At 39.7% G+C, this 24,838-nt stretch overlaps 1 protein-coding gene across 1 annotated transcript in view; it reads left to right on the forward strand.

The window, feature by feature from the left end:
* The window catches only part of LOC118561426 (zinc finger protein OZF-like), a 25,864-nt gene extending 1,370 nt beyond the window's left edge, over positions 1 to 24,494 (forward strand). Inside the window, exons 2-3 of the mRNA XM_036133502.1 lie at positions 21,553 to 22,582; positions 23,685 to 24,494. Of these exons, the coding sequence (XP_035989395.1) occupies positions 21,576 to 22,582; positions 23,685 to 24,180 (1,503 nt within the window). The 5' untranslated portion in view covers positions 21,553 to 21,575 and the 3' untranslated portion in view covers positions 24,181 to 24,494. The remainder of the gene's footprint in view (positions 1 to 21,552; positions 22,583 to 23,684) is intronic.
* The last annotated feature ends 344 nt before the right edge of the window (positions 24,495 to 24,838 follow it).

Consider the following 24,838-nt stretch of genomic DNA (forward strand, 5'->3'; position numbering starts at 1 on the left):
GATAAAAGATGATGGCTTTATTTTATTTCTCGACTTCTATAAAGCTTTTGATTCCATATACGTTTATCTTTAGCTGCTTAAAATTTTTAGGATTTGGTCCCAAATTTCGACATATTATTGTATCTCTTTATAAGGACACAAACAGCTCTCTCCTTACCAGGCAGTACCTCCCCTCGTTTTACTATAGAACGCGGAGTGAAACAAGGTTGCCCCATCTCCCCATTTCTTTTTTTAATTGCTGTGGAAATGCTTTCAATTTTTATAAAAAATTCTAATATTGCTCCTTTAGATGCTCTTGGTATGCCTTTACTTAATAGCCAGCTAGCTGACAATACTACCATCTTTATGAAGCAGTTATCAGAAGTCCCAAAGATTCTGGAAAAAACTCACATATTTTCTAAAGCTTCAGGGTTGAAACTCAATTTAAATAAATGTGAATTGATGCCTATTACTTAAACACAACTTCACCTAACAGAAGCTTATGGCATACCCATAAAATCTACTGTGAAATATTTAGGTATTACTATAACCAAAAACTATGCTGACAGAGAAAATGAAAATATTTGGAAAGTAGTAGATAATTGCCAATCTAAGCTCAACTTGTGGCTGCTGCGTGATATTAGTTTACTAGGTAGAGTCTTTTTGACTAAGATGGAAAGTATTTCAAGATGTATCTTTCCAGCATATTCATTAGCGATCTCCAATAGAGCTACTAAAAGAATAAATCAAATTAATTTCAACTACATTTGGAGGAAAAAAACACATTATATTAAAAAGACTTTATTATCTAAGAAATATGAGGATGGAGGGTTAGAAGCCATTGATTTTGAGTTCATGAATGGAACTTTGAAAATTAACTGGTTAAAATCACTTTTAAACACAAATAACATCTGGTTTCATATCCCCAGGCAAATCTTTAAGATGCTGGGAGGCATTGATTTCTTACTTAAATGTGATTACTTAATTCCAAAATTGCCCATCAAATTATCTCTCTTCCACCAACAAGTCCTTTTATATTGGAAACTTCTGTACAATCATAATTTTACTCCACACAATACCCCAATTTGGAATAATAGATATGTTACTATTAGAAACAAGTCTGTATTTTATAAGGATTGGTTAGATAATGGTATTTGGTCTCCAATTCACCTTGTAGATAATAGTGGCCATCTTTTAGCATTTAATGACTTCTGTACTAAATATGGTAATTTTACTAATCTAAAAACATTCAAGCTTATTACCAAAGCTATTCCACACTCTATTTTGATCTTGATTAGAAGTGTTTTATCAACATCCACTAACCTTATCCTTCCTTAACTTCCTCTAATCTTAATAGGTGAATTCAGAGAGACTCCAATTCAAAATAAAACTATTCATTACTTATTCACTCGTATCTTGTTTCCATTTCAATCTTACAAAAATTCTATCTTAGAATTCTTTCCTAAAGATATTGTGCTCTGTTTGAGAACACAGTTTTTGAAATTTCCTATTCCCCCAAAGCGAAAGAAATTCATTATTGTACGTTCAATAATATATATTCCTCCAATGACTTTTTACATAAGCGTTTTGGATTTGAAACCAATTGCTGTTCCTTCTGCAATACTGATATTGAATCTACTGACCATGTATTTTTTCTCTGTAATTTCTCTGATGCTTTTTGGCAAAATGTTTTCATATGATTACAACCTAGTTTTCCTCAGCTGGAGATTTTTTTGTCAGAAAGACATTATTTTTGGTCTAATCTTGGACTGTAAAAAAACATCCCTTCTGATAAATACTATCATAATTCTTGGAAAGTCATACATACATAAGTCCAAATGTAAGAAAATGCCTCCTAAATTTTGTACTTTTTCCAATGAGTTTCTACTCTATGTAAAAGCCCTTAAAATAATGGTGACTCCTATTGCTAAAAAACTTCTCAACATTATTGTAGAACATAAGTTAGCAGTCTTGTAGTTCGTAACTGCCTTGTTTTCAATGGTTTCAATGTATTCTTTTTTTGTTGTTGTCTGTCCTTTTGTGGCTGTTCTGCATCCATGCCTCTCATTTCTGTTTTGTATTGAAACACCTTCTGATTTGCTGCCTTGTGGTTTGTATAATTCTTTCAATAAAAACAAAAAAAAACAAAAAAAAAAAACAGAAGTATACTCGTGACGTCATCACACCCGCAGCTCTTGAGCATTTCTTTAACGTTCAAAACTATTTATACACTACACCATCATATCTTATTGAAAACGTTTTTTTTTTTATTAATTTCTAAAAAGTCTAATAAAATATCTAAAAAAAATGGCAGAACTGTGGGTATAAAACCAGGAATAGGGGGAATTTCTTTGTTGGGAGTTGTAATTGTTGTAGTTGCAGAGTCGATTGAATCTTCTTTAAAAATCAGCACTTTGTAGAAGCAAAATGAGCAATATTGCTGTTGCTTTGGTTGTTGGTCAGCTTTACCAGCAGGCTGAAGAGGAGGTGATGCAGTTGAGGAGGAAAATCCGAGCAAGGAGAAGATTGATGCAGCAGAGGAGGCTCAGAAGGCAGGCTTTGCTCACCCATCTATTGCCAACTGGTAGGCATTTTAAGATTGACAGCCTATTTCCTACTTTTATCTTTAAAAAAAACATTGAGGATGGTATTAAAAACGTGATCAGGTTGAAATTGTTACTATTTTTCTATAAATGATTAAATTGAAGACCCAATTTTAACATTAAAAACAGTATGACAATAAAGTTAAGCTACTTCATTGCACCTACTGACCTTCACAGCATTGATCATTAAGAAAGGGAAAAAAACATATTTTTATGTCTGCCCACCTTTACAGTGATTAATCTATAAATTATGTGCAGTTAGTTCAGCTCATTTTTTCAGTGAAATTGTAAAAATACCGGAGAAAGGAAGCTATTTGTTACATTTACTATACATTTTACCTTTTCTTTCTTGAGAACAATAATAATCTGCATGTTAAGCACATATAGTTATATGCTGTGAAAAGGTGACAATTGAAACAAACAATTATGGTAACATTTGGCATTTTTTATTTACAGGAAGAAACAGAAACAAAATATGTGAGGATAAGGATAATATGCAAAGTAGGATTTAGAGAGCACACCAATCGATTATTTTTAAAGCTATATACATTAAAATTCACAGACCTGGTAAAATTTAAGACAGCGCAAGTAATGTATAAAGTAAAAAACAAACTCGTGGCTAAAAATATAAATAAATTGTTTCAAGAACGAGATGAAAAATATAACTTTAGAGGAGATGCAGTATTCAGAACAAAGATGGTACGAACAACGATGAAAAGAATAACTATATCAAGTAGTGGAGTGAAGTTATGGAATAGTTTAAAGCCGTGTTTAAAGCAGAGTGTGAACATAAATTTGTTTAAGAGAAGGTACAAAAAATTACTTTTGGATAAATATGTAGACGAGGAAAGATAAAAACAGGTAGATTAATATGGAAGAGTGAATGTAATTAGTTAAATGAGCAACTTAGGTCACTTGAATCATTAGGGATGGGAAACTTAAAAGTTTATACTTCGTCCCATTCCTTTTCGAACAATTTATTATGGTTTATGTATTCATTGTGTTGTGTTGTATTTACACATCTTATATTGTTTTTGTTGTTCGAATAAACTGAACTGAACTAAACACCTCTGTGCCAATCCTCCAAATATTTTTTAATGAAGGGGACCTGAAACCAGCCTTCAGGCTAAACAGGGCCACCATCGTCCTCCTCCTTCAGCTGCTGTCCATCCAGAAGGCCCATGGATGGCCACAGGAGATAGAGGTGCTGCTGACCCTCTGCTGGCTGGCCTGCGGTGCATCCTATAGGGAAACAGCTTGCCAGTAAGATCTCTTACCTTCTTGTACTTAGAGCCAGCAATGACACACAATTGACACATAGATTATATTAATTGGATAGAAGATTAAGACATATCAGCATATTAGCTAAATTACAAGTTAATTTTATATTTGGTACAGGTCAAGGGGAGGCACGCTACAACAGACACCACACCAGGGTGAGAGATATCATTGGGCGTGCCTTTGGTGGTCTGAAGACACGGTGGCGTTCCATCTTCTTCAGGGCGCTGTAGGTCTGCCTGATGTTTGCCCCAAAAGTAATCACCGCCTGCTGCATCCTCCACAATATTTGTATAGAGGCAGGGGACCAGCTAGACGTGGAGGACGAGACGGTTGATCCAGAGGAGGATGACCATCCGGTGGCTGAAGACAGGGAGCTGCTCCAGCTGGCTGCATGTTTAAGTGAACATGACTACATCTGACCTAACGTAGATCAGTTGGAGTCATGTTCACATGCTGCTTCGTTTCATTTTTTTCACCACCTGTGAAAATACATTAAATAATCAGTAAATTCATTTCCATTCCAACTATTTTTAATTGTAAGTTTATAGGCGTTGTCTATTTGTATAAGATCTTAATATGAGTTATTTCTTTGTTTTAAATGTTAGTAGCTGTTAATTTGTTATATATATTACACCTTCATTCTGTTTCAAAGATAAAACATTTCTATAAAATGTCTGTTTTTTCATATAGCTACTATTATTACTATTGTTTTCTTAACCTCTTTCTCCTCTCATTTATTCGTGTCCTTACTCAGAGGAAACTCAGATAGGAAAAACATTTGTAGATTTTATTTATTTATTAATTTTATATGCTGCTGTCGTCCTTGGGAGACATTTACATTTTATTCCAACAAGTATTAAGTTAATAAAGCAACACACGTCAATGAGATAAACACAAAACAAATAAATCATAACCAGCGGTACTACGCACACTACTTGGCCGACAGAAGTGTACTAAAAACAGACTGACATCAGCCCTGGCTGCAGTTTCCCTCGGAGGTCTGCGGGTCACTCTGCTCCGCTCAACATCGGACTTTTTATTAAAATTACGCACTAACTCTGTAAACGGGCCACATAGGGAAGCTTAAAGGAGAAGTCCGGTCAAAATCAGAATTCAAACTGCTGAAAGTACTTTAAATATAAAACTACTACATACTGTGCAAAAAATTATAAGTTTTTTTAATTATGAACAATTCTCATTTAATCATGTTTATGTGGAGGAATCCATCTTGGTCAAGAATAGTACTGTCACCTCCCATTTTTACCGGCGCTGCAGCGGAGCGCACACAACCACACACACACAGCGGAGGAGAGATCGCGCTGAAGTGACTTAAGTTATATATTTGCCCCCTAGTAAATAGGGCAGGTGGTCATTATTGTATAAATATTAAAATATAAAAGCGTTCCAGCACATGCTGGGCGGAGGGATACCACATCACATGTGGTATCCCTCCGCCCCTCTGGTCGGTAACCATCCCCGTAAATTCTAAATTAAAAATTAAAATTTAAAAATAACTTACCGAAAATCCTCACTCTCATGTCATGTTCAAAACATTCTTCTTCAAAATGGTCGCTGCATATGACGTGTTTTCTCTGTGGCCAGAAGTTAGATGGCAAATCCGCTCTCTTCAAGTTGGCAATCCAGCAACGAGCCCGGTGGCTCATGAATCGGGAAGTTGAAATAAGCAATGTTTTTTCTACTTTTACCAGTTGTGTTGGAACATCCGATGGCCATGCACGTGGGCATTGTTGCTTCAGCAATAGCTCTTGGGAATGTCAGCGGTGAAGTCCTCTGGAAATCCGAAAAAATTATTGATGATCGCAGCTGTGTAGAACGGCTCCTATTGACTTTGCATGGAAAGCGGAGAGAAATGCTGTCGCCGCTTCCGCTTTTCCACGTCACAGGATGTGATGTCAAACGCCCCTTACTGCCCAAATATGGGCAGTAATGTCAGCCCCCATACACAGTGATTCAAACGACAATTTATGTTTTTATTTTCTTATTGATTTAAGATAAGTTCATTAAATAACCATGAACGTATTAGTTTTAGTTATATCTAATGATACCCTGATTTTTCCTTGTTGACCGGACTTCCCCTTTAAAAGTATAATGTTCTCGCCTTAAACGATCTTAAAATGTACTTTTGAACAACAGCAGCAGAAAAGGGAATTTTTTTACTTACCGCTGTAAGCTCTGTTTGCGCCGTCTCGAATCAAGCTGCGGCCGCGGTGCATTCTGGGCAAGCGGTCAGTCTGAAGAACGCACAAGTCTGCTCTGATGCAGGCTCAATAAAGAGGGCGGGCGAGAACAACATCCGAGGATTTCGGCGCGTTCTCGGTTTGCCGTTCTCTGCAATTGGAACAGTGCTCGGGCTGAGGCTGATGACGTGTCACGAGAACGCTCAAGAACGCATATTGAGAAACGGCCATTAGGTCTGTCCCTGAAACTAACATCCTCCAATGGTGGCCTTTAGTCTGAGTCACGTGTTCAGAGAAAAGGTGCTGCATGCGCTCATATGGCACAGCGCTGCATGTTTGAGGTGATTTCTGCGTTAGTTCAGGATAAATCACTTTTAAACATTCCAAAAAAAGTAAAAAACAAAGCAACAGGACTTGTTTTTCGTAGTTGAAGACGTTTCGCTTCCTCTCCAGGAAGCTTTCTCAATTCAAAAAGTCTGGAGTAATGATGAGTATCAAGCTTTATACTTCTGCCTAACAAAGGCCTTGTAATGGCTTAGATAACATGCAAATTCAACCGAAACAGGTCCACCCCGTAGTAACAAGGAGTCGTTAGGGTCGGTATTGGCTTGGCTTAAAGGAACAATGTTTTGATCACCCAAATGAGGGTGAGAATTGAGGTGATGATTGGCTGGAATTAATCCTATAGCTGTGTTGTAAGTTTTTGAGAGTTGGAACCTAAGGCCTCCTCCTTTGTTTAAGATTGGTTTCTCTCTCTTAAAGTAGATGGCTTCCTTCACACCCCTTTCAAACCATCTGTCTTCTTTGTCCAAAATGTGGACATTTTGGTCCTCAAGAGTGTCCTTTGTCCTTAAGGTGTAGGTGGACAGCAGAGTCTTGCTTTTTGAGAGTTGGAACCTAAGGCCTCCTCCCAGAGGAGATATTTTATTCACCTTACAGGGGCGGATCCAGGATTTTTCAAAGGGGGGTGCGCACCTAAGGGTCATGGGGTCCAGGGTCAAGGGTCATGGGGTCGAGACAATGTGAGGCTAAATGACCAAAGAATCCCATCTTTACTCTTTCACACTACCCTAATTATTCATCTAAGGGTTTTTTAATTGATAATAATTTTAATGGATGAACATAAGTGGAATTAGCATGATTACCTTATTGTAATTGAAAATGGGTTTTTAAGTCAAAATCTCGTGCTTTTTACAGCATGCACAAGGTTAAAAAGTAGTTTGAAGAAAAAATTATCCTTATCAAATATTAATCAAACAAAGATTTTCTTTATTTCCAGAAATGATATTTATACAGAAAATGAAATAAAAAGACCCAAGGGCTTAAGAACAGTTTGGTATGGTTCAAGTGATGAAGGAGTTTTAAAAATATACATGTATTTTAACAATATATTTTAACCATATAAACTATATTAAGAAAAAAAATACTTAGAAAGACCCAAGGACTTAAGAACAGTTTGGTATAGTTCAAGTGATAAAGGATTTTTTTTAACATATTTTAACAAGATAAACCATGTTGAGGAAAAAAAATCTTTTAAGTAAGTTAAACCAATGAACATGTACGGTGAAGTTAAGCCATAAACCTATAATAGAACATTAAGACTTGACAAAGAATATTGTTCTCTTCTACAACACCTTTAACTTTATGATGACAATGATAATGGGTTTATGAATGTCAACCCTCTAGGATGCTTCTGGGCAAATATGTCTATGATTTTGTTGATGTCTAAATAAATGTCCTGGTGGACATACATAAGTAGCAAAGCCACAAACGTTTTATGTCCCATTGTTGACCTCAGCAAAGTTTTCACTGCTTTAAGGCCTGAGTTAGCACGTTCCACAGAAGCACTCGTAGACAGAAGGTGACAAATCATATAAATGTTTGGGTAGCATTTCATATTTGTTATCCTTAGAATTTCAGGGAGAGAGCTGGGTTTTTCCACTGATGATGACCACTTTGTGTGTCACAACCTCACTTCCTGCCTGAATGTTGATCCTGATGGTAGATCATCTTTATATGATGTAAAGATCTCTTTCTCACTCTCATCGTTCATCATATGCAAGTTGCTTGGCAATAGTTTTAAGCCTAGTATGTTTTCATAAAGGAGACTATTCTTAGTTTTAACAATAAAACGCATGTGGCACTAAAAGGTTTAGATCAGACAATACACACTACACAATAACTTTTGTATGCGTGTCAATGTCCACTATTTTGTTTTTACTTTACACCCTTTTTTTCATTACTTTTCAAAAACTGTGCAACAAAAATTTATTTTTAAACTTTCCCGTTACTGGAAAAAGTTTTCCTGAAATTGCATTACTTTACAACTTTACACAACTTGTGAGAACCCCATGTTTTCTCATTATCAACATTTTCTAACGATCATCATACCTTTTTTCTGTGGGGAGAATATAAGATTAAGGTTGATCCATACTCCAATCTGGAAGGTGGCGGTAATGCACCTAAAAGTTGTTTGCCAACCCCTATTAAAAAAAGAGAAGAAGAAGAAGTAGTAGTAGTAGTAGTAGTAGTAGAAGAAGAACACGCTCGTCACTGTTATCCAAGATAGCCAAGACCGGTGCGGCAGAGAGTCATGGATTAATTAGCGATAATGATGGAGTTTCATGGATTTATCATCATCATCTGAAAGCGATTTGGAATATATAGAAGACTTTCTTGACAGCAACCTGATTTTTGACGAAATCCAGCCATACCAGTTTGAGGCAAGGAGACCAAAAAGGAACAATGTGAGTTGAATCTGTCTGCTGCGGCAGCGGTCTCCTTATTTTTGTGATGTTTTTCCACTTTTAACCGATGTATTTGTTAGGATATCAACAAGGTCAAGTGGAACGAGCTGTTTATCCCAGAACTGCATGGCACACTTAGATGGCACTGACCCAAAAGATTGGCACATATCTATCAGATACCACCCCGGAGGTGACACAGCTTCCCTGCTGATGTCACAGTTTGGATGTGTACCGCCCTTGTATGGGTGTGTCCCGAGATCCCTTTATAATGTTTGTGTAATGAGCACTCGAGGCCTCCTGCCGATCAGGGGCCCATCAGCGCTGGTGTGACTGTAACTATTTCTCTGTCTTTACCTAGATAAAATATAACTAAAAGCATACTTGTCTGTTTTATGCGTCCTACATTCAAGGTAATAAGTAAGTGGGGGTCGCCTGACTGGGTAAAACGAACTGGGTCCACCGAGGGTGCTTCACCGTAGACACGGCACGGTGAAACAGTAACAAAATGGTGTTTCCGCCCGGACCCAAAAGGCGGCGTACCACCTTCCGTTTTCCGGCCAGGACGTCATTCCGGAAGAAAAACACACAGCGTGCGGCCGCATAAAAGGTAAGGAGATTTCATTCATCTCCTAGTGTCTTTTTCTTCCTGGAGGGCCGACTTTTTGTACTACTAAAGGCAGAGAGAAAGGTTTGAGGATAATTGTTTGCAAACGTGTCGATAAGAACTTGGGATTTGCGTGCGGTCACAGAGGTGAGAGTCCGGGAACCCTTGGCCAGGGTTCCGAAAATACTGTGCACCTTGAGAATTTAGGGTTTAAAAGGTCCCCTTGTTAGGCACAGAGGAAAATACGTGTTCCTCTGTGCTTAGCATAAAAGCAGCCATTCTGACAGACACGCCATTACGCGTGGCTTTTAAAAGATCAAAAAGCCGTTGGATTTGTGGTTTCGATAGTTCCAGAAGTTCTCTTAAAGAACTTTAAAAGCAGCTAATCCAATTATATGTGCCTATAGAACGCGTAAGAGTTGGATTTTTGGTTTCGATAGTTCCAGAAGTTCTCTTAAAGAACTTTAAAAGCAGCTAATCCAATTATATGTGCCTATAGAACGCGTAAGAGTTGGATTTTTGGTTTCAATGGCTCCAATAAAGTTCTCTTAAAGAACTTTAAAAGCAGCTAATCCAAAGATATTTGAAAAAGGTAAGTTAAAGGGTACCTACAGAGCGCATAAGAGTTGGATTTTTGGTTTCAATGGTTCCAAAAAAGTTCTCTTAAAGAACTTTAAAAGCAGCCAATCCAAAGGTATTTGAAAAAAGTACGTACAGAGTTAACTAAAGATTGGCCAGAAAGTGTGTGGGTGTGTGTGTGTGTGTGTGTGAGACACGTTACTATCTTTGAGCCGTGGAAGTGAAGGGTAAGGGCCTTCTCATCCTGAGTACACTGGCTCATTGAAACTGCCGTGTAAAAACACAATAATAAGGCATATAGGAACATAATAAGTTTTGGTGTCTGAGAGATAAAAAATAAGCTCTCATTGGACCGGGGTCAGGACGCTGTCCCAGCAGGTTGGCCAAGACGTGTGAGTGCTGGAATGGCTGAGAATCAGGCAGAAAATGAGCTCCAGGGGGGTTCTTTAGGAACACTGCTGGAGACAGGAAAAAGGAGCATAATGGCAAACTTCCCACACAAAGATGCTGAAAACCATTTAAAACAATTTGAGGAGTGGTGTGAAAAAATGAGAAGAGACGGGGTTTTTGGTGATACAGAAGGGTCACCACCAGAGGCCAAAATGTGCACTTACTATTTGCAGATGTTAAAAAATAGATTAGCCCTAGCACAAGTAGAAACGGGTGATGCAGGTGAGTTTGCTCGAGAAAAATACCAAAAAGAGGACATCAAAATAGCAGGCTTGATAAAACTAACTGAACTGTATTTCAGCATTTGCTTCTCAGGCCTCGACAAACAACAAGAGAGTGAAAATCTGCAGGGGGTAAGGGAATCATCTTCTTTCAAACAAGAAGGTAAGTACACAACTATGCAAAACAATCTGCATGGTGATAAGGGAGAACTGTTATCCAAGGCCAGGAGTGTGGTGACTTCATCAGACCCTTCGGTGCAGGTGCCTGGTATGGTGTTATGTGGGGGACAGATAAGCTGTGACGTAAGACCCAGATGTAACCTGCATTCTAGCGAAACTGATCTTTCTTTACCTGCAACAAAACAAAGTGTGCAACTGCCATTGTTTCAGACTCACAGTGCTACAGGACAGGTGAATGCAGCTGTTTACAGCCCTCTTTCATGTGCTGACAACGTTCATCTGAGGCACATGTTCCCTGATCCCAGAAAAGGGGCGCACCTTTGGATCCAAGCATTCGTGGAGACTTTAAGCGGGTATGTATTGGCTATTGGTGATGTGAGGACTGGCTTATCAGCATACCTGGAACCACAAGAGGTACATGCGGTTGAAGTCTCTGCTGGAACTGACGTACTAGGAACAGCTGCTCCTTTGGCCCCAGTGGCACGGCAACTTTGGAGCACATTGAGGACATTTTTATCCAGTAAGTACGGATTCTGGCCTTTTTAAATGACACTACACGTTGGGCAGGGGAGACGGCTTCAGCATATGTGAACAGAATGTTGAAAGTTTGCGCGCAAGCTGTCTGTCTGATATTGTTGCCTTCGTCATGTCTTGTACAATATATTGTGTCTGTTGAAATGAGATTATTGAGTCAGAGTGAGTGGGGGAGAGACTGCTTGGATCCGCGGATATTGAGTGTGTCTGTGTGTGTGTGCAAATGGGTCTTTGTGTGTAAGTGAGGTTACAGATAAATGTATTTGTGTTTTGTTTTGTTTTGGGGGTTTTTTGGCGCAGGGGGGTGTTCAAAGTGCAACCAGTTGGTCGGGGCAGTTGGATTAATAAGAAAAAGAAAAGCGAAAGTTTTTAATAAAATAAAAAATAAAAAGGAAACGGAAACGGAACTAAAAGGGCGTTGCACCGGGGAAGCGTTTACGTAGGGACCGACTGGGACTTCCGTTGTGGATAAAATTGTTCGTAACTATTAAATGCAACGTATAACTTTCAAAAAGGGGTAAGCGTCCAGGTGTCTGCGAGACACAGAGTTGTATCCTTGCGGGGCTGAAGAGTAAAACCGTGTTTGGACGAAACATTCGGGGGTCGTAGCCAGCGCAAGCTCTCCACTTTTAAACTAAGCGGGAACTTAACACGTTGAAAATACATCTTTCGGCGTTGCTATAGACGTTTAAAAACTATGAAAAACATAGAACTATTTAAGACAGTCAGAAAAAGCAGGCCTGCACGTGTTTGTCTGTCTGAATGTCATCTTTGTATGTAAATGTATGTATTTGTGTATCGTATGTAACTAAACGTTCGTCTGTGTGATGTTCATGGTTTCAGAATGTTCATTTGTTTTGGGAGAACTGCAGCTCCGTAATTCAAATGACATTTTAAGCATGGACTAGGTTAACAAAAAGGTAAAAGTAAAAGAGAGATTTAAATAACAAAGTTTTTTTAACATTAAATATCTGGCCAAATTAAATTGTTACACTGAGATATGCTAACGTGTCTTAAACAGAAAATATCCCAGGGCTGTAAGAAATACTTGGGACTGGGGATAAAAGTTTTTGTTGTTTGGAGCTTAAATATGCAGTACAGCAACCAGAGGCGTTAGGGCTGTATTCAGTTATGCTATTAGATTGCATTTGGCTTGTGTTTGTCAATGAATTCATGACAGCTGAAATAATAACAGAGTAAAAGCTTTTATATTGTAATTTTAGAACATTAATAAAATGGCAAACAGCATATGGGGAGCATATGGGAGAATGTTTGGGAGAAAAGGATTTTACAGCTGCCTAAAAAGAAGAATTTAAGAGCACTAAGATATACATGATTTTTGATTTAAATAGATGAGACAAACTGCTTTAAACAAACTGTATGGGACTAAATATGGTTGCTTTTCTAAGGGTTCTGTATTAATTTATTTTATTTCTTTTTTACTGGGGATTTGAATGCAGCTAATGAGAAATTTTGAGAAGTGTCAAGATATCACAAGGCCACATTAAGCATGTCATCGGTTACAAAAGCATCTGATGTTATTAGTTATGCTGAGCTGAGGCAAGCCTCAGAGGGTCAGTTTAATCTGAAACAGGACAATAGATATGATAAACAAATCTGACCATGATGTAAACATCTGAATGTTATGGCAAGGCTGGGTCTGTGTGTTCTGGCCTGGGGGCACGAAAACTATGTCAGAGGGAAAGAATGAAATAAAGCCAGCTTGTGAAGAGTTAGATTCTACTTCTAATCTCTTTGTTTTTGGGTAAGCTTTCTCAATGTGCTGAATTACGGGGAAAACTCTTATCATGTATAGAAAAACACTAGAAGCTCAAAAGCCTGAAAGAGAAAATGGTTGCTTTAAAGTTTCACCCTTGACCATTTAAGATTGAAAAGCATTAATAACTAAGTTTGCATGATCGAAAGAGCTAGAAAGAAATCAAAAAGAATGCTATAAGATATTGGAACACACATAATGCACGCTTTGGGAGACTTTTTACTTTCGGGTTTTTATTGTTTTGTGTATTTTGATTATTTCTTTGTTAAATGATTCCTTTGCCTTAATTTTTACATCACCAGCGGCAAAAAAGTGACAAAATTTAAGGTTGTTCGGCAGATAATTTAAGAAAAGGAGAAGTTTTAATACAAAATGATGAAAGTAAAGGAACGAGAGATTCCTACCTCCCCTGGACCAACCAAGAACTTAGACACATCACGTTAAGAACCAGGACACTAGAAAGACCAGGTTTTCTTTTGTCACCTAATACACTAACAGAATTGTTTTTCTCTGAGTTACTTCTTTCAGATGATGTGAGATGAAACTGTAAAGCCACTTTGTTCCGACAGAAGACTCTGGAAAGTGAGCTCTTTCAGGCCGTATGGTAAGAAGTCATGATCTAAAATGGACGTGCAGGGATTGACAAAAGTGACTAAATTATGCTAAGTTTAACAAACTTATGACAGGTAATATTGAGACCTTCTTGGCAAGGCAAGGCAAATTTAGTTATAAAGTACAATTCAGTATTCAGTATCCTTCTAGCGGTAAGAAGGTGGCTTTGGAAATTGTTCATGTACCCCTTCCCACTGTTCCGCTCTCCACTGACTCACATTAACATTTCTATCCTGTTTTCTGCTTTTTTCTTGCAAGGAAACCTGGTCATATATAATTGGAATGTGCTAACGGAGAGATTTTAGTCTCTTTTTAGGCATTCTCAGAGACAAGTTAGTACCAAGCGGTGCCACAGTGGTCCAGAGGACGGAGAAAAAGGTGATGTACTTGACTCCTGCCTAATCCAGTTTTAATCAAATTTTGGGAAAAAAAAAAAAAAAAAAAAATCAGTAATTTTTGCAGAAGCTGCATAGAGGTTTAATGGGGAATGTGATGCTACAAAGTTAAGAGAAATGTTTTTTATTAATGAACTTATACAAAGAGGTTGAACTGTCTGTAAAATATTTTGCTTGGATAAATTTTTAAGGGATCAAGATCTGAGGTAAAGGTGAAGAACTTCAAGAATAATTTTGTTTTAGAGGGAACGATGTGGTTGATTTTGTTTTGAGACAGTTTTCTTGTAATTTTTGTTTTGATTTTTTTCTTTTCAACTTATTTACACTACACTACGGATGAAGATGGACAATTCTTTTATTAGACAATTTGATTTTGGACAAAATCCATATTGGCAAAATGCTGGCAGAATTCCTTGTGGTTTCAGACACAACGGTTGGAGAAAGAAGATTCATGGACAATGCTCGTCCTGGAACGATGTTGTGGTGCTGAACTGAGACATGAGGACTGAAAATGGACAACTAATTGCGGGGGAAAAGACAGACGCATCGGAAAACCTTCAATGGACCGCAACACAAAAAAAAAAGATGAGTTGGCAGACACCCCTTCTGCATTTCACATCAGATTTTCCTGCACATAATTAAAACACAAAACACACATTAGAAACATACATATTGGCGGATGCGCTTAGAAAAAACTTTCAGATTAAAAGCAATCAAGATTATTATTAAACCCCTAGGATGTTAATTCTTTCAGGTCAGAGCTGTTATTAGCGAGCGATAAGAGGGTCAAACGCATTCGGACAAGTGGTACTGGTCTGGAAACAAAGCTGGTAGAGATTTTGGGCCGCTGATAAGAAGGATTTTCTTTTACTTTTCTAACAAGGTTTTTATTTAAATCATTTAAAATACATATAAATATGTTTTGGAATTTTATTAACCCCACAAGGGGTTTTGAAGTAGATTCAAAGAGGCACCTTTAAGATACAATAAGCTTCATAAAATACATCATGCATGAGAAGAAATAGGGGGAACCGCTAAAAGACATCCATTTTGCACCAAAATATTAAGTTACGGGATGAGAGCATAGAGCAGCTTAAGTAATTATGCTAAACCTAAAAGGTTTGACAACTTATATTGGGGATTACATAGAGGGGCCGTTTAAAAGTAAAAGGAATATCGATAAGAACAATGTATGCTATTACATCAATGGGCGATAATTATGATCATTAAAAAACTAGTGGGCGAAAAAGTTAAAGTAGGCATTACAGCAACAGTTAATAGCATAAACGAATGAACGAACGAGTGAGCAAGCTAATATTCCAATATAAGCAGAATAAACTCTAAACCTTTTAACCTTGTTCAAGCGAAGGAGAAATTTTGAGCACAACATTTACTGGGTATCTTAAAGTAAGCAGAGGCGCAACTAAGAAATTAATTATTAGGATGTAAAGCAACACAAAGGTTAAGGACTTGAATGGATAAAACTGCAAGTTTAGAATAATGCCTTATTCTAATAAATAACTTGGGTAAATTAGGGATTAAAGCACCAGTGTAAATAGTTTGGAATTGTACGCAGTTACCTAAAAGGTGTGAGGAGACTTAACAACTATCTGTTTGAACACAAAATAGCACAATAATTGTTCTTTAACTAAATGTTAAAACATCCAGAAGAAATAAACCCACATAAATATAGTTTAGACATCTATTAACCTAGTGGTCTTTTAGACCAGGATAATCTAACGATCGTCCTCTTGTACATGCAGAAAAGTAATGAGGTCAATTAGATTAGTTGGACATTTGGTATCTGGTCAGGACAGCAGAAGTGACTCCTGGACACAAGATGATGAGGAAGGATAACAGCTTCAACATGATATCAATGCATGAAGGTTGGCTCTGAGGAACATCAGAGCTGCAATGGCATCAGACAGTGAAGGTCCTGCTGTGCTAACAAGACTATGCATGACTGCTTTGCTTCACAGGTGATGGAATTCAACTACAAGGTTTCACGAACATGACATGGAGAGGTTGGCGTTCAGGAAACGCACCTAAAACACACTCTTGGACTCTTTGGGGTAAATGGGCTCTAAAGGGGGACACTTAACAGGAGATAAACTGAAAGCCTGGGCTTACGACGAGAGACATTTCAGACAGGGGGTGTGGACACCCAGGAATGGCTGCTGTGGTTTGAAAATGTCAGAGATTTGTCGCAGGTGGTGGAGTGTTTCGATGTCCCAGGCGCTTGGAACCAGGTTGAACAAAGGAGACGACGTCGTGTTCCCACAGGGATTACCTATAACCTAACACTGACAGTGAACATTTTTGTTTTTGGGTTTGCTGGGGTTGCCAAAAGGAGCATCGGAGATTACTTTCTCTATCCTGACCAGGTTCACACTTAAAATGCAAAGAACAAAATTATAGAGGCCAAAACAAATACGGACACAGAGAAGTGTTTATACAAAGAATTCCACTATTCGTCAATTTAAGGTGCAGATACTAAGGCTAAACAAAGAATTAGAAGAAGGGCAAAACTTAAAGCTGATCATTTACCAACGGGTGGTCAATATTTAAGAGGGTTTAAAGGAACTGCACAATTTCTTCAATAATCACAACAGACAGTGATTGATGAAACAAAAAGCAAATTCTAGAATGGGAATTTTTAATCTGCTGGGACAAGACGGTGTAAACATAAAATACGGATTTATAGATCACTAGGTGATATAAGTTAACAAAACACAGATCCTAAATTTGGACAAACTGTAGAAAAAGCAACAGTAGTAATAATGGATAAATGTATGAGAATGTAAGAAAATCACTCGGAGTAATGTCTGCTTAAAGTTTTTCAAGGATAAACTAAACACATGAGAACAAGAACTAGATACTTGTTAAAGGGTTGATTTACTTGGGGATATAATTATGCTTGGATGTATTATCAATTAAACTAATGTTGAAAGACTGAAAAAGGTTTAAAGACCTAGAGCAGTATGGAGCTACTTACATGGTCAGGGGGCGATGTGTCTAATAAGCAACAATGACTTACTGCTCACAGCATACTACAGTTTAAAGGTTTGTTTCAAACAAGATTCATACAGGGGGACATAAGATAAAACCAGGGTCGCTTACAAAAGCTGTCTGTTAAAACAAGCAGAAGTGATTAAAAAATCAAGAATTAATGGGGTTAGAATTGCTCTTCGCTTCAGGTGGAGGGCGCATTCAACTAAAAGTCTTTTTGTTTGATGCACGTCAAGCTGAAACTGATTCACAGAACTACTTCCTGTCTCCGCCCTGGGCTACACCCACTTCCTGAATAGCAACCAATCACAACTCCGTGTGGGCGAGGGGCATGCACACACTTCCTTTTTCTCAGCTGAGCTTTTCAAAATAAGACAAGAAGTACATAGGGCTGCTTCTGATTAATATCACAACATTATTCTGCAAATATGTATAGTAGAGCTTTCTTTTACAAACTTAAGGGTTTTTCTGTTGGACTTTTTAGAAAAATGTGAAGTATTTTGGAGCTGGTTCAGTAAGAAGTTTCTGAAAGGTTTTAATACAATTCCTTGTGTGCTAGATAAATTGAGATGAACCGTGTCACAGTAGCCATGAAACATATGATGATAAATTTCTATTGCAGAGATCTTTTCAACTGTTGGACAATTGTAAGGTGAGACACACATGGGAAAGAATTATAGAGAAATGCTGCTGCAGATAACGTTGAACTTTCAGATTTTTCTTTTATATAAGAGTAATGCAAGATCTAATGATTACAGTAAAGGAGGTTAAGATAAGAGCATAATAATTGTGAACGGAAATATCTGGATGTGAAAGTGTTTGAAGAAGGTAAATGACAGAAGGATTGGGAGTCTTGATAAGAACACTAATTACACCTTGTTTCTGTTATCCAACAGTAAACAAGGCCTGGTGTCTGCCAACCATCTCAACAGAGCATTTTCCTGGGGATGAAATGCTTATTGCCTGAAAAAGGACAGGACACTCATTACCATCCAACTAAATCGTTTTTGTCCATGCTGAGGAATAAGAAGAGGACTTAAGAAGTTTGGGAGTACATGCCAGAGACCTATGATTTTTTATGTTTTTTCTTTCTGTTTGCCATGAAGGAGCAGTTGCCTAAGAACACTGAGCTGACCACTTATGCGCGAATAGATTCATGTCTGCCACGTGCTCAGACTGGCCTGACGTTTTTTTACTTGCGTTATTGACGTACAGACTCTTTTTATATCGCAAAACTGACTTTTTCTTCTATCTTTTCTCTTCTCCACTGACTTCCATCACCATGTTTGATCTTATGTGTTATGATGTTTATACTGTGATGTTGCATTATGATGATCGCTATGGCTTTATGACTAAGAATGGAAACTCTCTGTTACAGACACACACACCAAGACCTGCAGTTCTTGCTAACTTTTTGCTTTGTTATATAGAGAACCAGGATCTGATGGCTATCACAGATCCATAAGTTACTCGGTAAGGCTAATTTCTAGATTCAATACAGGGTGTCTTCTCGCTCAGATTGGCCCAGAGTGGGAGTGCCCTTGACTGGGGCTCCATCACTTTTTTGCCATTTCTTAGAGATGGTTTTTTGTGATGAAGACTCAGCCTGCCCTATGATGCCCCCTACTGGTACTCTTGGATTTGTGAGGTGTGAAGGTGATGGATCGTTGTCCATAGGAATGGAGAGTGGAGGACCGAGTAGGAGGTTTCTTGGGGTGGGGGTAGAGTAGACGAATTTGGCCTTGATTAAGGTACACCTTTAGCTTATATAGTCTAAAGTAAACTTAAAATAATGTGCGCATAGGAACCTAAAACAGGCCTAGCTCGAATAGTTGAACCCTAAATTGTAGATAAAATGCTTGGACTGTGGGCTTGAGTAAAAAAGGCTGAATTATGAAGTATTCATGCTGATTGATGCTAAGATGTTTCCATTGTGCTTTGTCCGGCCCTTTTCTTGGAACTGTTTTCGTTGTGATGTGCCTTTGGGGCACACCAACAGGGGGGGCTAACGGACAACTGGACTGTTTTTACAAAGTGCTTTTCAGTCACACCAGCAGAGATTGTGTGACCCCAGAGACTGAACCGCACTATCGACTGCCATGGAGATCACAGATGGATGGACTCTGGAAGCCGGAAGCTGACGTGATTGATTGCTTGGACTGGACGGAATGACCGACTGTTCTGGGAGAGGGACAGACTGAGAGCTGTCGTTCCACTGGTTGATCATCTTTGGTGATGTGCCATAATGACACATCATCAGGGGGACTGTTAGGATATCAACAAGGTCAAGTGGAACGAGCTGTTTATCCCAGAACTGCATGGCACACTTAGATGGCACTGACCCAAAAGATTGGCACATATCTATCAGATACCACCCCGGAGGTGACACAGCTTCCCTGCTGATGTCACAGTTTGGATGTGTACCGCCCTTGTATGGGTGTGTCCCGAGATCCCTTTATAATGTTTGTGTAATGAGCACTCGAGGCCTCCTGCCGATCAGGGGCCCATCAGCGCTGGTGTGACTGTAACTATTTCTCTGTCTTTACCTAGATAAAATATAACTAAAAGCATACTTGTCTGTTTTATGCGTCCTACATTCAAGGTAATAAGTAAGTGGGGGTCGCCTGACTGGGTAAAACGAACTGGGTCCACCGAGGGTGCTTCACCGTAGACACGGCACGGTGAAACGGTAACATATTGCAACATCAAACTGCCATGCACGTGGGCATTGTTGCTTCAACAATACCTCTCGAATATTTCAATGGTGAAATCCTCTGGAAATCCGAAATAATTGTTGTTTATCGCAGCTGTGTGGGTGCAGTGCCTCTGCTAAGAAACAACACAGGATATGACGTCAGGCCATCATTACTGCCCATATTTGGGCACTAAATGCCGGCCGCAGTATCGGTGATTGCGACGACAATTTATGCCACGCCGGCGTCACAGTGCGTTCTAAATGACAGGTACTGGCTTTTATTCGTAATTCTATGACGGATGTTTAAAATTTCGGGCTCTTTAAAAAAATACTTTTGGTCTCCAAAAGGGGGGTGCGCGCGCCCAGTGCGCCCCCACCTGAATCCGCGCCTGCCTTAGCTTTAAAAGTTCTATTAATCCTCTCCACCATCCCCTGACTTTGAGGATAGTAGACTGCACCAAGTCATTATCGGAACTGATTTTAGATGGAATACCAAATCTCGGAATCATGTCTCTTGTCACAAATTTAATCACTGTGTCTGCTCCCAGCGTCTTTGATGGAACGGCTTCAACCCATTGGCCTAACCGGTCGATGACCACTAACGTACCTTTTTTTTCCCCCTGTACTGGCTTTATCATCTCAACATAATCTATCACAAGATGTTTAAAGGGTCCCGCAGGGACAGGAATGTGTCCAATGGGTGATTTTATGCCTTTACAAACATTGTTCTCTGCACATATTTCACATTGGAGTAAAACTTCATCCACCATTGTTTGCATGTACAGTGACCAATAACCTTTTCTTTTCAGTTTCTCCACCACTTTTTCTTTGTTATAGTGATCCAATCCATAGGCTTCTGAGATCAACACTGTAACCAATTGCACTGGTGCAAGCAGTTGTCCATTGTGTGATCTCCACAAACTGTTTTCACTCATTGTCACACCTCTCTGCGCCCAGAGAGCGTACTCACTAGCACTAGCTTCCCGCTGCATCAAAATTATGTTTTCTGGTGTCACCATCGGTTCCAAGGTGACCACTGGTGCCAAGATAGCCATCTGGCACTTAGATGCCAACTTTGCTGCCTCAGCTACAACGTTGTTCCCCATGGTGATCAAGTTATTAACTTTACAATACGCCTGGCATTTGACCATTGCCAGCTTGGATGGAAGCGTCATTGCCGCAATCAGCTCCTTCAACTGTTCCTGATGTAGTACTGCACTGCCATCTGCCCTTTTGAAACGTCTTTGTTTCCAAACAGCAGCAAACAGAAAACCTACTCCATGGGCATAAGCTGAGTCTGTGAATATGTTTGCTACTTTTCCTTTGGCTAAATTACACGCTTCTGTCAATACCTTCAGCTCTGCCTTTTAGGCGGATCAAGGTTGTTCACATTTTTCTGCTTTGGCTGTTACAAAATTGTCTGCTAATAAAGTTTAATGGTTCATTTTATTTTTAGTGTTTTGCTGTTAGAATAAAACTCTGAAACTTTTGATTATCTTTACCTGGGCTGCCAATCAGTGTGGAAGACATTTTACTTTGCAAACTTCAGCTTCGTATATATTTAACAAAACAAACTAATTCTAGATGAACCATGTGACGCCTACAGTCCATGATCTCCAGGAACAACCAGGCTGTTTAGACAGTCATCAGTTAAATTATATTAATGATCTCTTTCTTTGTCCCCACAGACCTCCAGAAGCCACATGTCTCCATGGAGGAGGAAGCTTCTTCCATCCAACAGCTCTGCAACCAGAGGAGAAGGTCCAGTCATGACCAGGAGGAAGAAGAACCTCAGTGGTCTGAAGAGGAACTGATGGAACCAGATCTTCCTTTGATTGAAGAACGGAGAGAACCAGTACCTTCATTGATTAAAGAAGAAAAAGAGGAGTGTGGATCTTCGTGGATTAAAGAGGAACAAAGGGAACCAGAACCATTGATTGAAGAGCAAGAGAGCCCAGAACCCCCACTGATTGAGGAAGAAAAGGAGGAACCTGATTGTTTAAGGCTTGAACATGAAAATCAGGATCCAGAACCTTTACCAACTAGACAGGAGCAGGAGGATGTCTGCAGCAGTCAGGATGGAGAGCAGTCCATTGCTCTGATGGAATGTTTTACTCTTCAGGAATGTGAAGAAGAACCAATAACTGATCTCAACTACAGGAGAGATATGAAAGGAAAGCTGCTCAAAGATCAAAAAGGAAACAGCTTCAATTGGTCAGAGACTCAGTCTCGTACTGACACAAAGAATGGATGTTTAAAATGTGATGTTTGTGGAAAATCCTGGAAGACAAAGAATGACTTAAAAAAGCATTACAGAAGTCACACTGGAGAGAGACCCTTTACTTGTCAGTCATGTGGAAAATGCTTTTCCTCTGTAAGTAATTTAAATGTACACAAGAGAATTCACACAGGTGAGAAGCCTTTTCCATGCCAGACATGTGGAAAATGTTTCTCTCGTATTGATAGTTTTAAATTTCACATGAGAACCCACACAGGGGAGAGGCCTTTTCCTTGTCAGACATGTGGAAAAGGTTTCACTCGGCTGTGTTATTTAACTATTCACATGAGAACCCACACAGGGGAGAGACCTTTTTCCTGTCCGACATGTGGAAAAAGTTTCTATCGAAAGAGTCATTTAACTATTCACCGGAGAATTCACACAGGTGAGAGACCTTTTCCTTGTCTGACATGTGGAAAATGTTTCCCTCATGTTGATGGTTTAAAGGCATACTATGCAACATTTTTCAGTTAATTAATATGTTCCATACCGTTTGGGATGATTAAATGAGTAATTTCAGGTTGAACTAAGGTTTTCTCGGCCGCCCTGGTGGTCTGTGGGGGAAATACCGCACTTGCAATTGCAGGAGCAGTCGGCCCGCAGTCACAGGCTCAGTAGTCTCGTGTGCATCACGAGAGTCGGTCTTGCTTTACGGCGAGAACTGCTACACGCCCGCAGTGAAAGGTGTGCTCGTTGCTAGCGCAGTGGCGATATTTGTGCAGTTATCATGGCGGAACCAGCGAGAAAACAGCGAAAGCCCATGTTGGAGCAGGCAAGAAAGAGGAAAAGGGCTCTGGACAGAGAGAGGAGTCGTACACGGGTGAACATAGAAGGCTGCAAGGCTGACGCGGACCTCGCGTTTCTGCTGATGCGATTGTAAGTAACATTGGAGGGTTTCCCTCACGCTACCGCCTCGCCGACATTCCAAAAAAATAATAATAAAAAAATAAAACTAACTCGATATGCGCCCCGCTCCGCTCCGCCGGTCAGCGGTGCAAAGTTTGTCTCCGCCCCGCTCCGCTCCGCCGGTCAGCGGTGCAAAGTTTGTCTCCGCTCCGCTCCGCCGGTCAGCGGCGCAAAGTTTGTCTCCCCCCCGCTCCGCCGGTCAGCGGCGCAAAGTTTGTCTCCCCCCGCTCCGCTCCGCCGGTCAGCGGTGCAAAGTTTGTCTCCGCCCCGCTCCGCTCCGCCGGTCAGCGGTGCAAAGTTTGTCTCCGCCCCGCTCCGCTCTGCCGGTCAGCGGTGCAAAGTTTGTCTCCGCCCCGCTCCGCTCCGCCGATCGTCCCAAATTCCTAGGGGAAACACTGCATTGGAATGGTTTCTCTCTCTCTCTGTGCATGTTCATACTTGCACTGTGTTAGTCATTGTTTGTACTGCCGTTTTTTCCACTTTTCGTTGCGTTCGCCTGTCTGCTAAGCTCAAAACAACCGCGCCTGGCTTGACGGAGGAACCAGAACAGCTGAGCATCTTTACGACAGTGCACTTTTACTTTCGCCCTCTGGGGGGAGCCTCGCTGGAAAATCAACCCCGGTTGCATAGTATACCTTTAAAACTTCACATGAAAACCCACACAGGTGAGAAGCCTTTTCCTTGTGAGACATGTGGAAGAAGTTTCACTCAATTAGCCAGTTTAAATGGTCACATGAGAATCCACAAAGGAGAGAGGCCTTTTTCTTGTCAGACATGTGGAAAAAGTTTCACTCAGCTGAGTAATTTAAATAGTCACATGAGTACCCACACAGGTGAGAAGCCTTTTTCTTGTCAGACATGTGGAAAAGTTTTCTCTCGTTTTCATACTTTAAAACTTCACATGAGAACCCATACTGGTGAGAAGCCTTTTCCTTGTCAGACATGTGGAAAACGTTTCACTGAGCTGTATTATTTAACTATTCACATGAGAACCCACACAGGGGAGAAACCTTTTTCCTGTCAGACATGTGGAAAATGTTTCATTCGACGCAGCGTTTTGAATAGTCACATGAAAAAAAAAACACACATGAAAACTAGTAATTTTTTTACTTTCACACATGTTTGGGGGTAAAAGTATTACTAATTTCTCCTCGTAGTTTTCCACCACATACCTTGTGCTGCCACCTTCTGGATTAAAGTCCAGTGTTTTCTATAAACATGGATGCTGCCTTGTAGATGTAGTCAGCTTTTTTTTTTTTTTTTTTACCTCTGAACAATGTTTTACATTCAGCTTTTTACACCTAAGAAATGATTACAGGTGCAAAGCCTGAACAATTTATTGTTTATATTTTAGCAGTTTGCTGCACAGTTGCCATGCAGCAAGAAGGTCCTGGAATCGAGTCCTATCCTTGCCCTGGGTCTTTCTTGCATGTTCTCCCTATGCATGCGTGGGTTCTCTCCGGGTACTCTGGCTTCCTCCCGCAGTCCAAAAACATGACTGTTAGGTTAATTGGCCTCTAAATTCTCCTTAGGTGTGAGTGTGTGAAAGGTTGTTTGTCCTGTTGGTGTCTGTGTTGCCCTGAGACAGACTGTTGACTTGTCCAGGGTGTACCCTGCCTCTCGCCCATTAAGTGCTGGAGATAGGAGATAGACACCAGCACTCCACAAGGGATGGACGTGCGAGAAAATGGATGGATGGATTTAAGCAGTTATCTGTTAAGATTTTTCATGTTCCAAGTTTTTTTTAGCAAACTTGTTCATTGTTATAATTCCTAATTGTACGTTACTTG

This window comes from Fundulus heteroclitus, unplaced genomic scaffold (assembly GCF_011125445.2).
Source record: "Fundulus heteroclitus isolate FHET01 unplaced genomic scaffold, MU-UCD_Fhet_4.1 scaffold_63, whole genome shotgun sequence".
NCBI lineage: Eukaryota > Metazoa > Chordata > Actinopteri > Cyprinodontiformes > Fundulidae > Fundulus > Fundulus heteroclitus.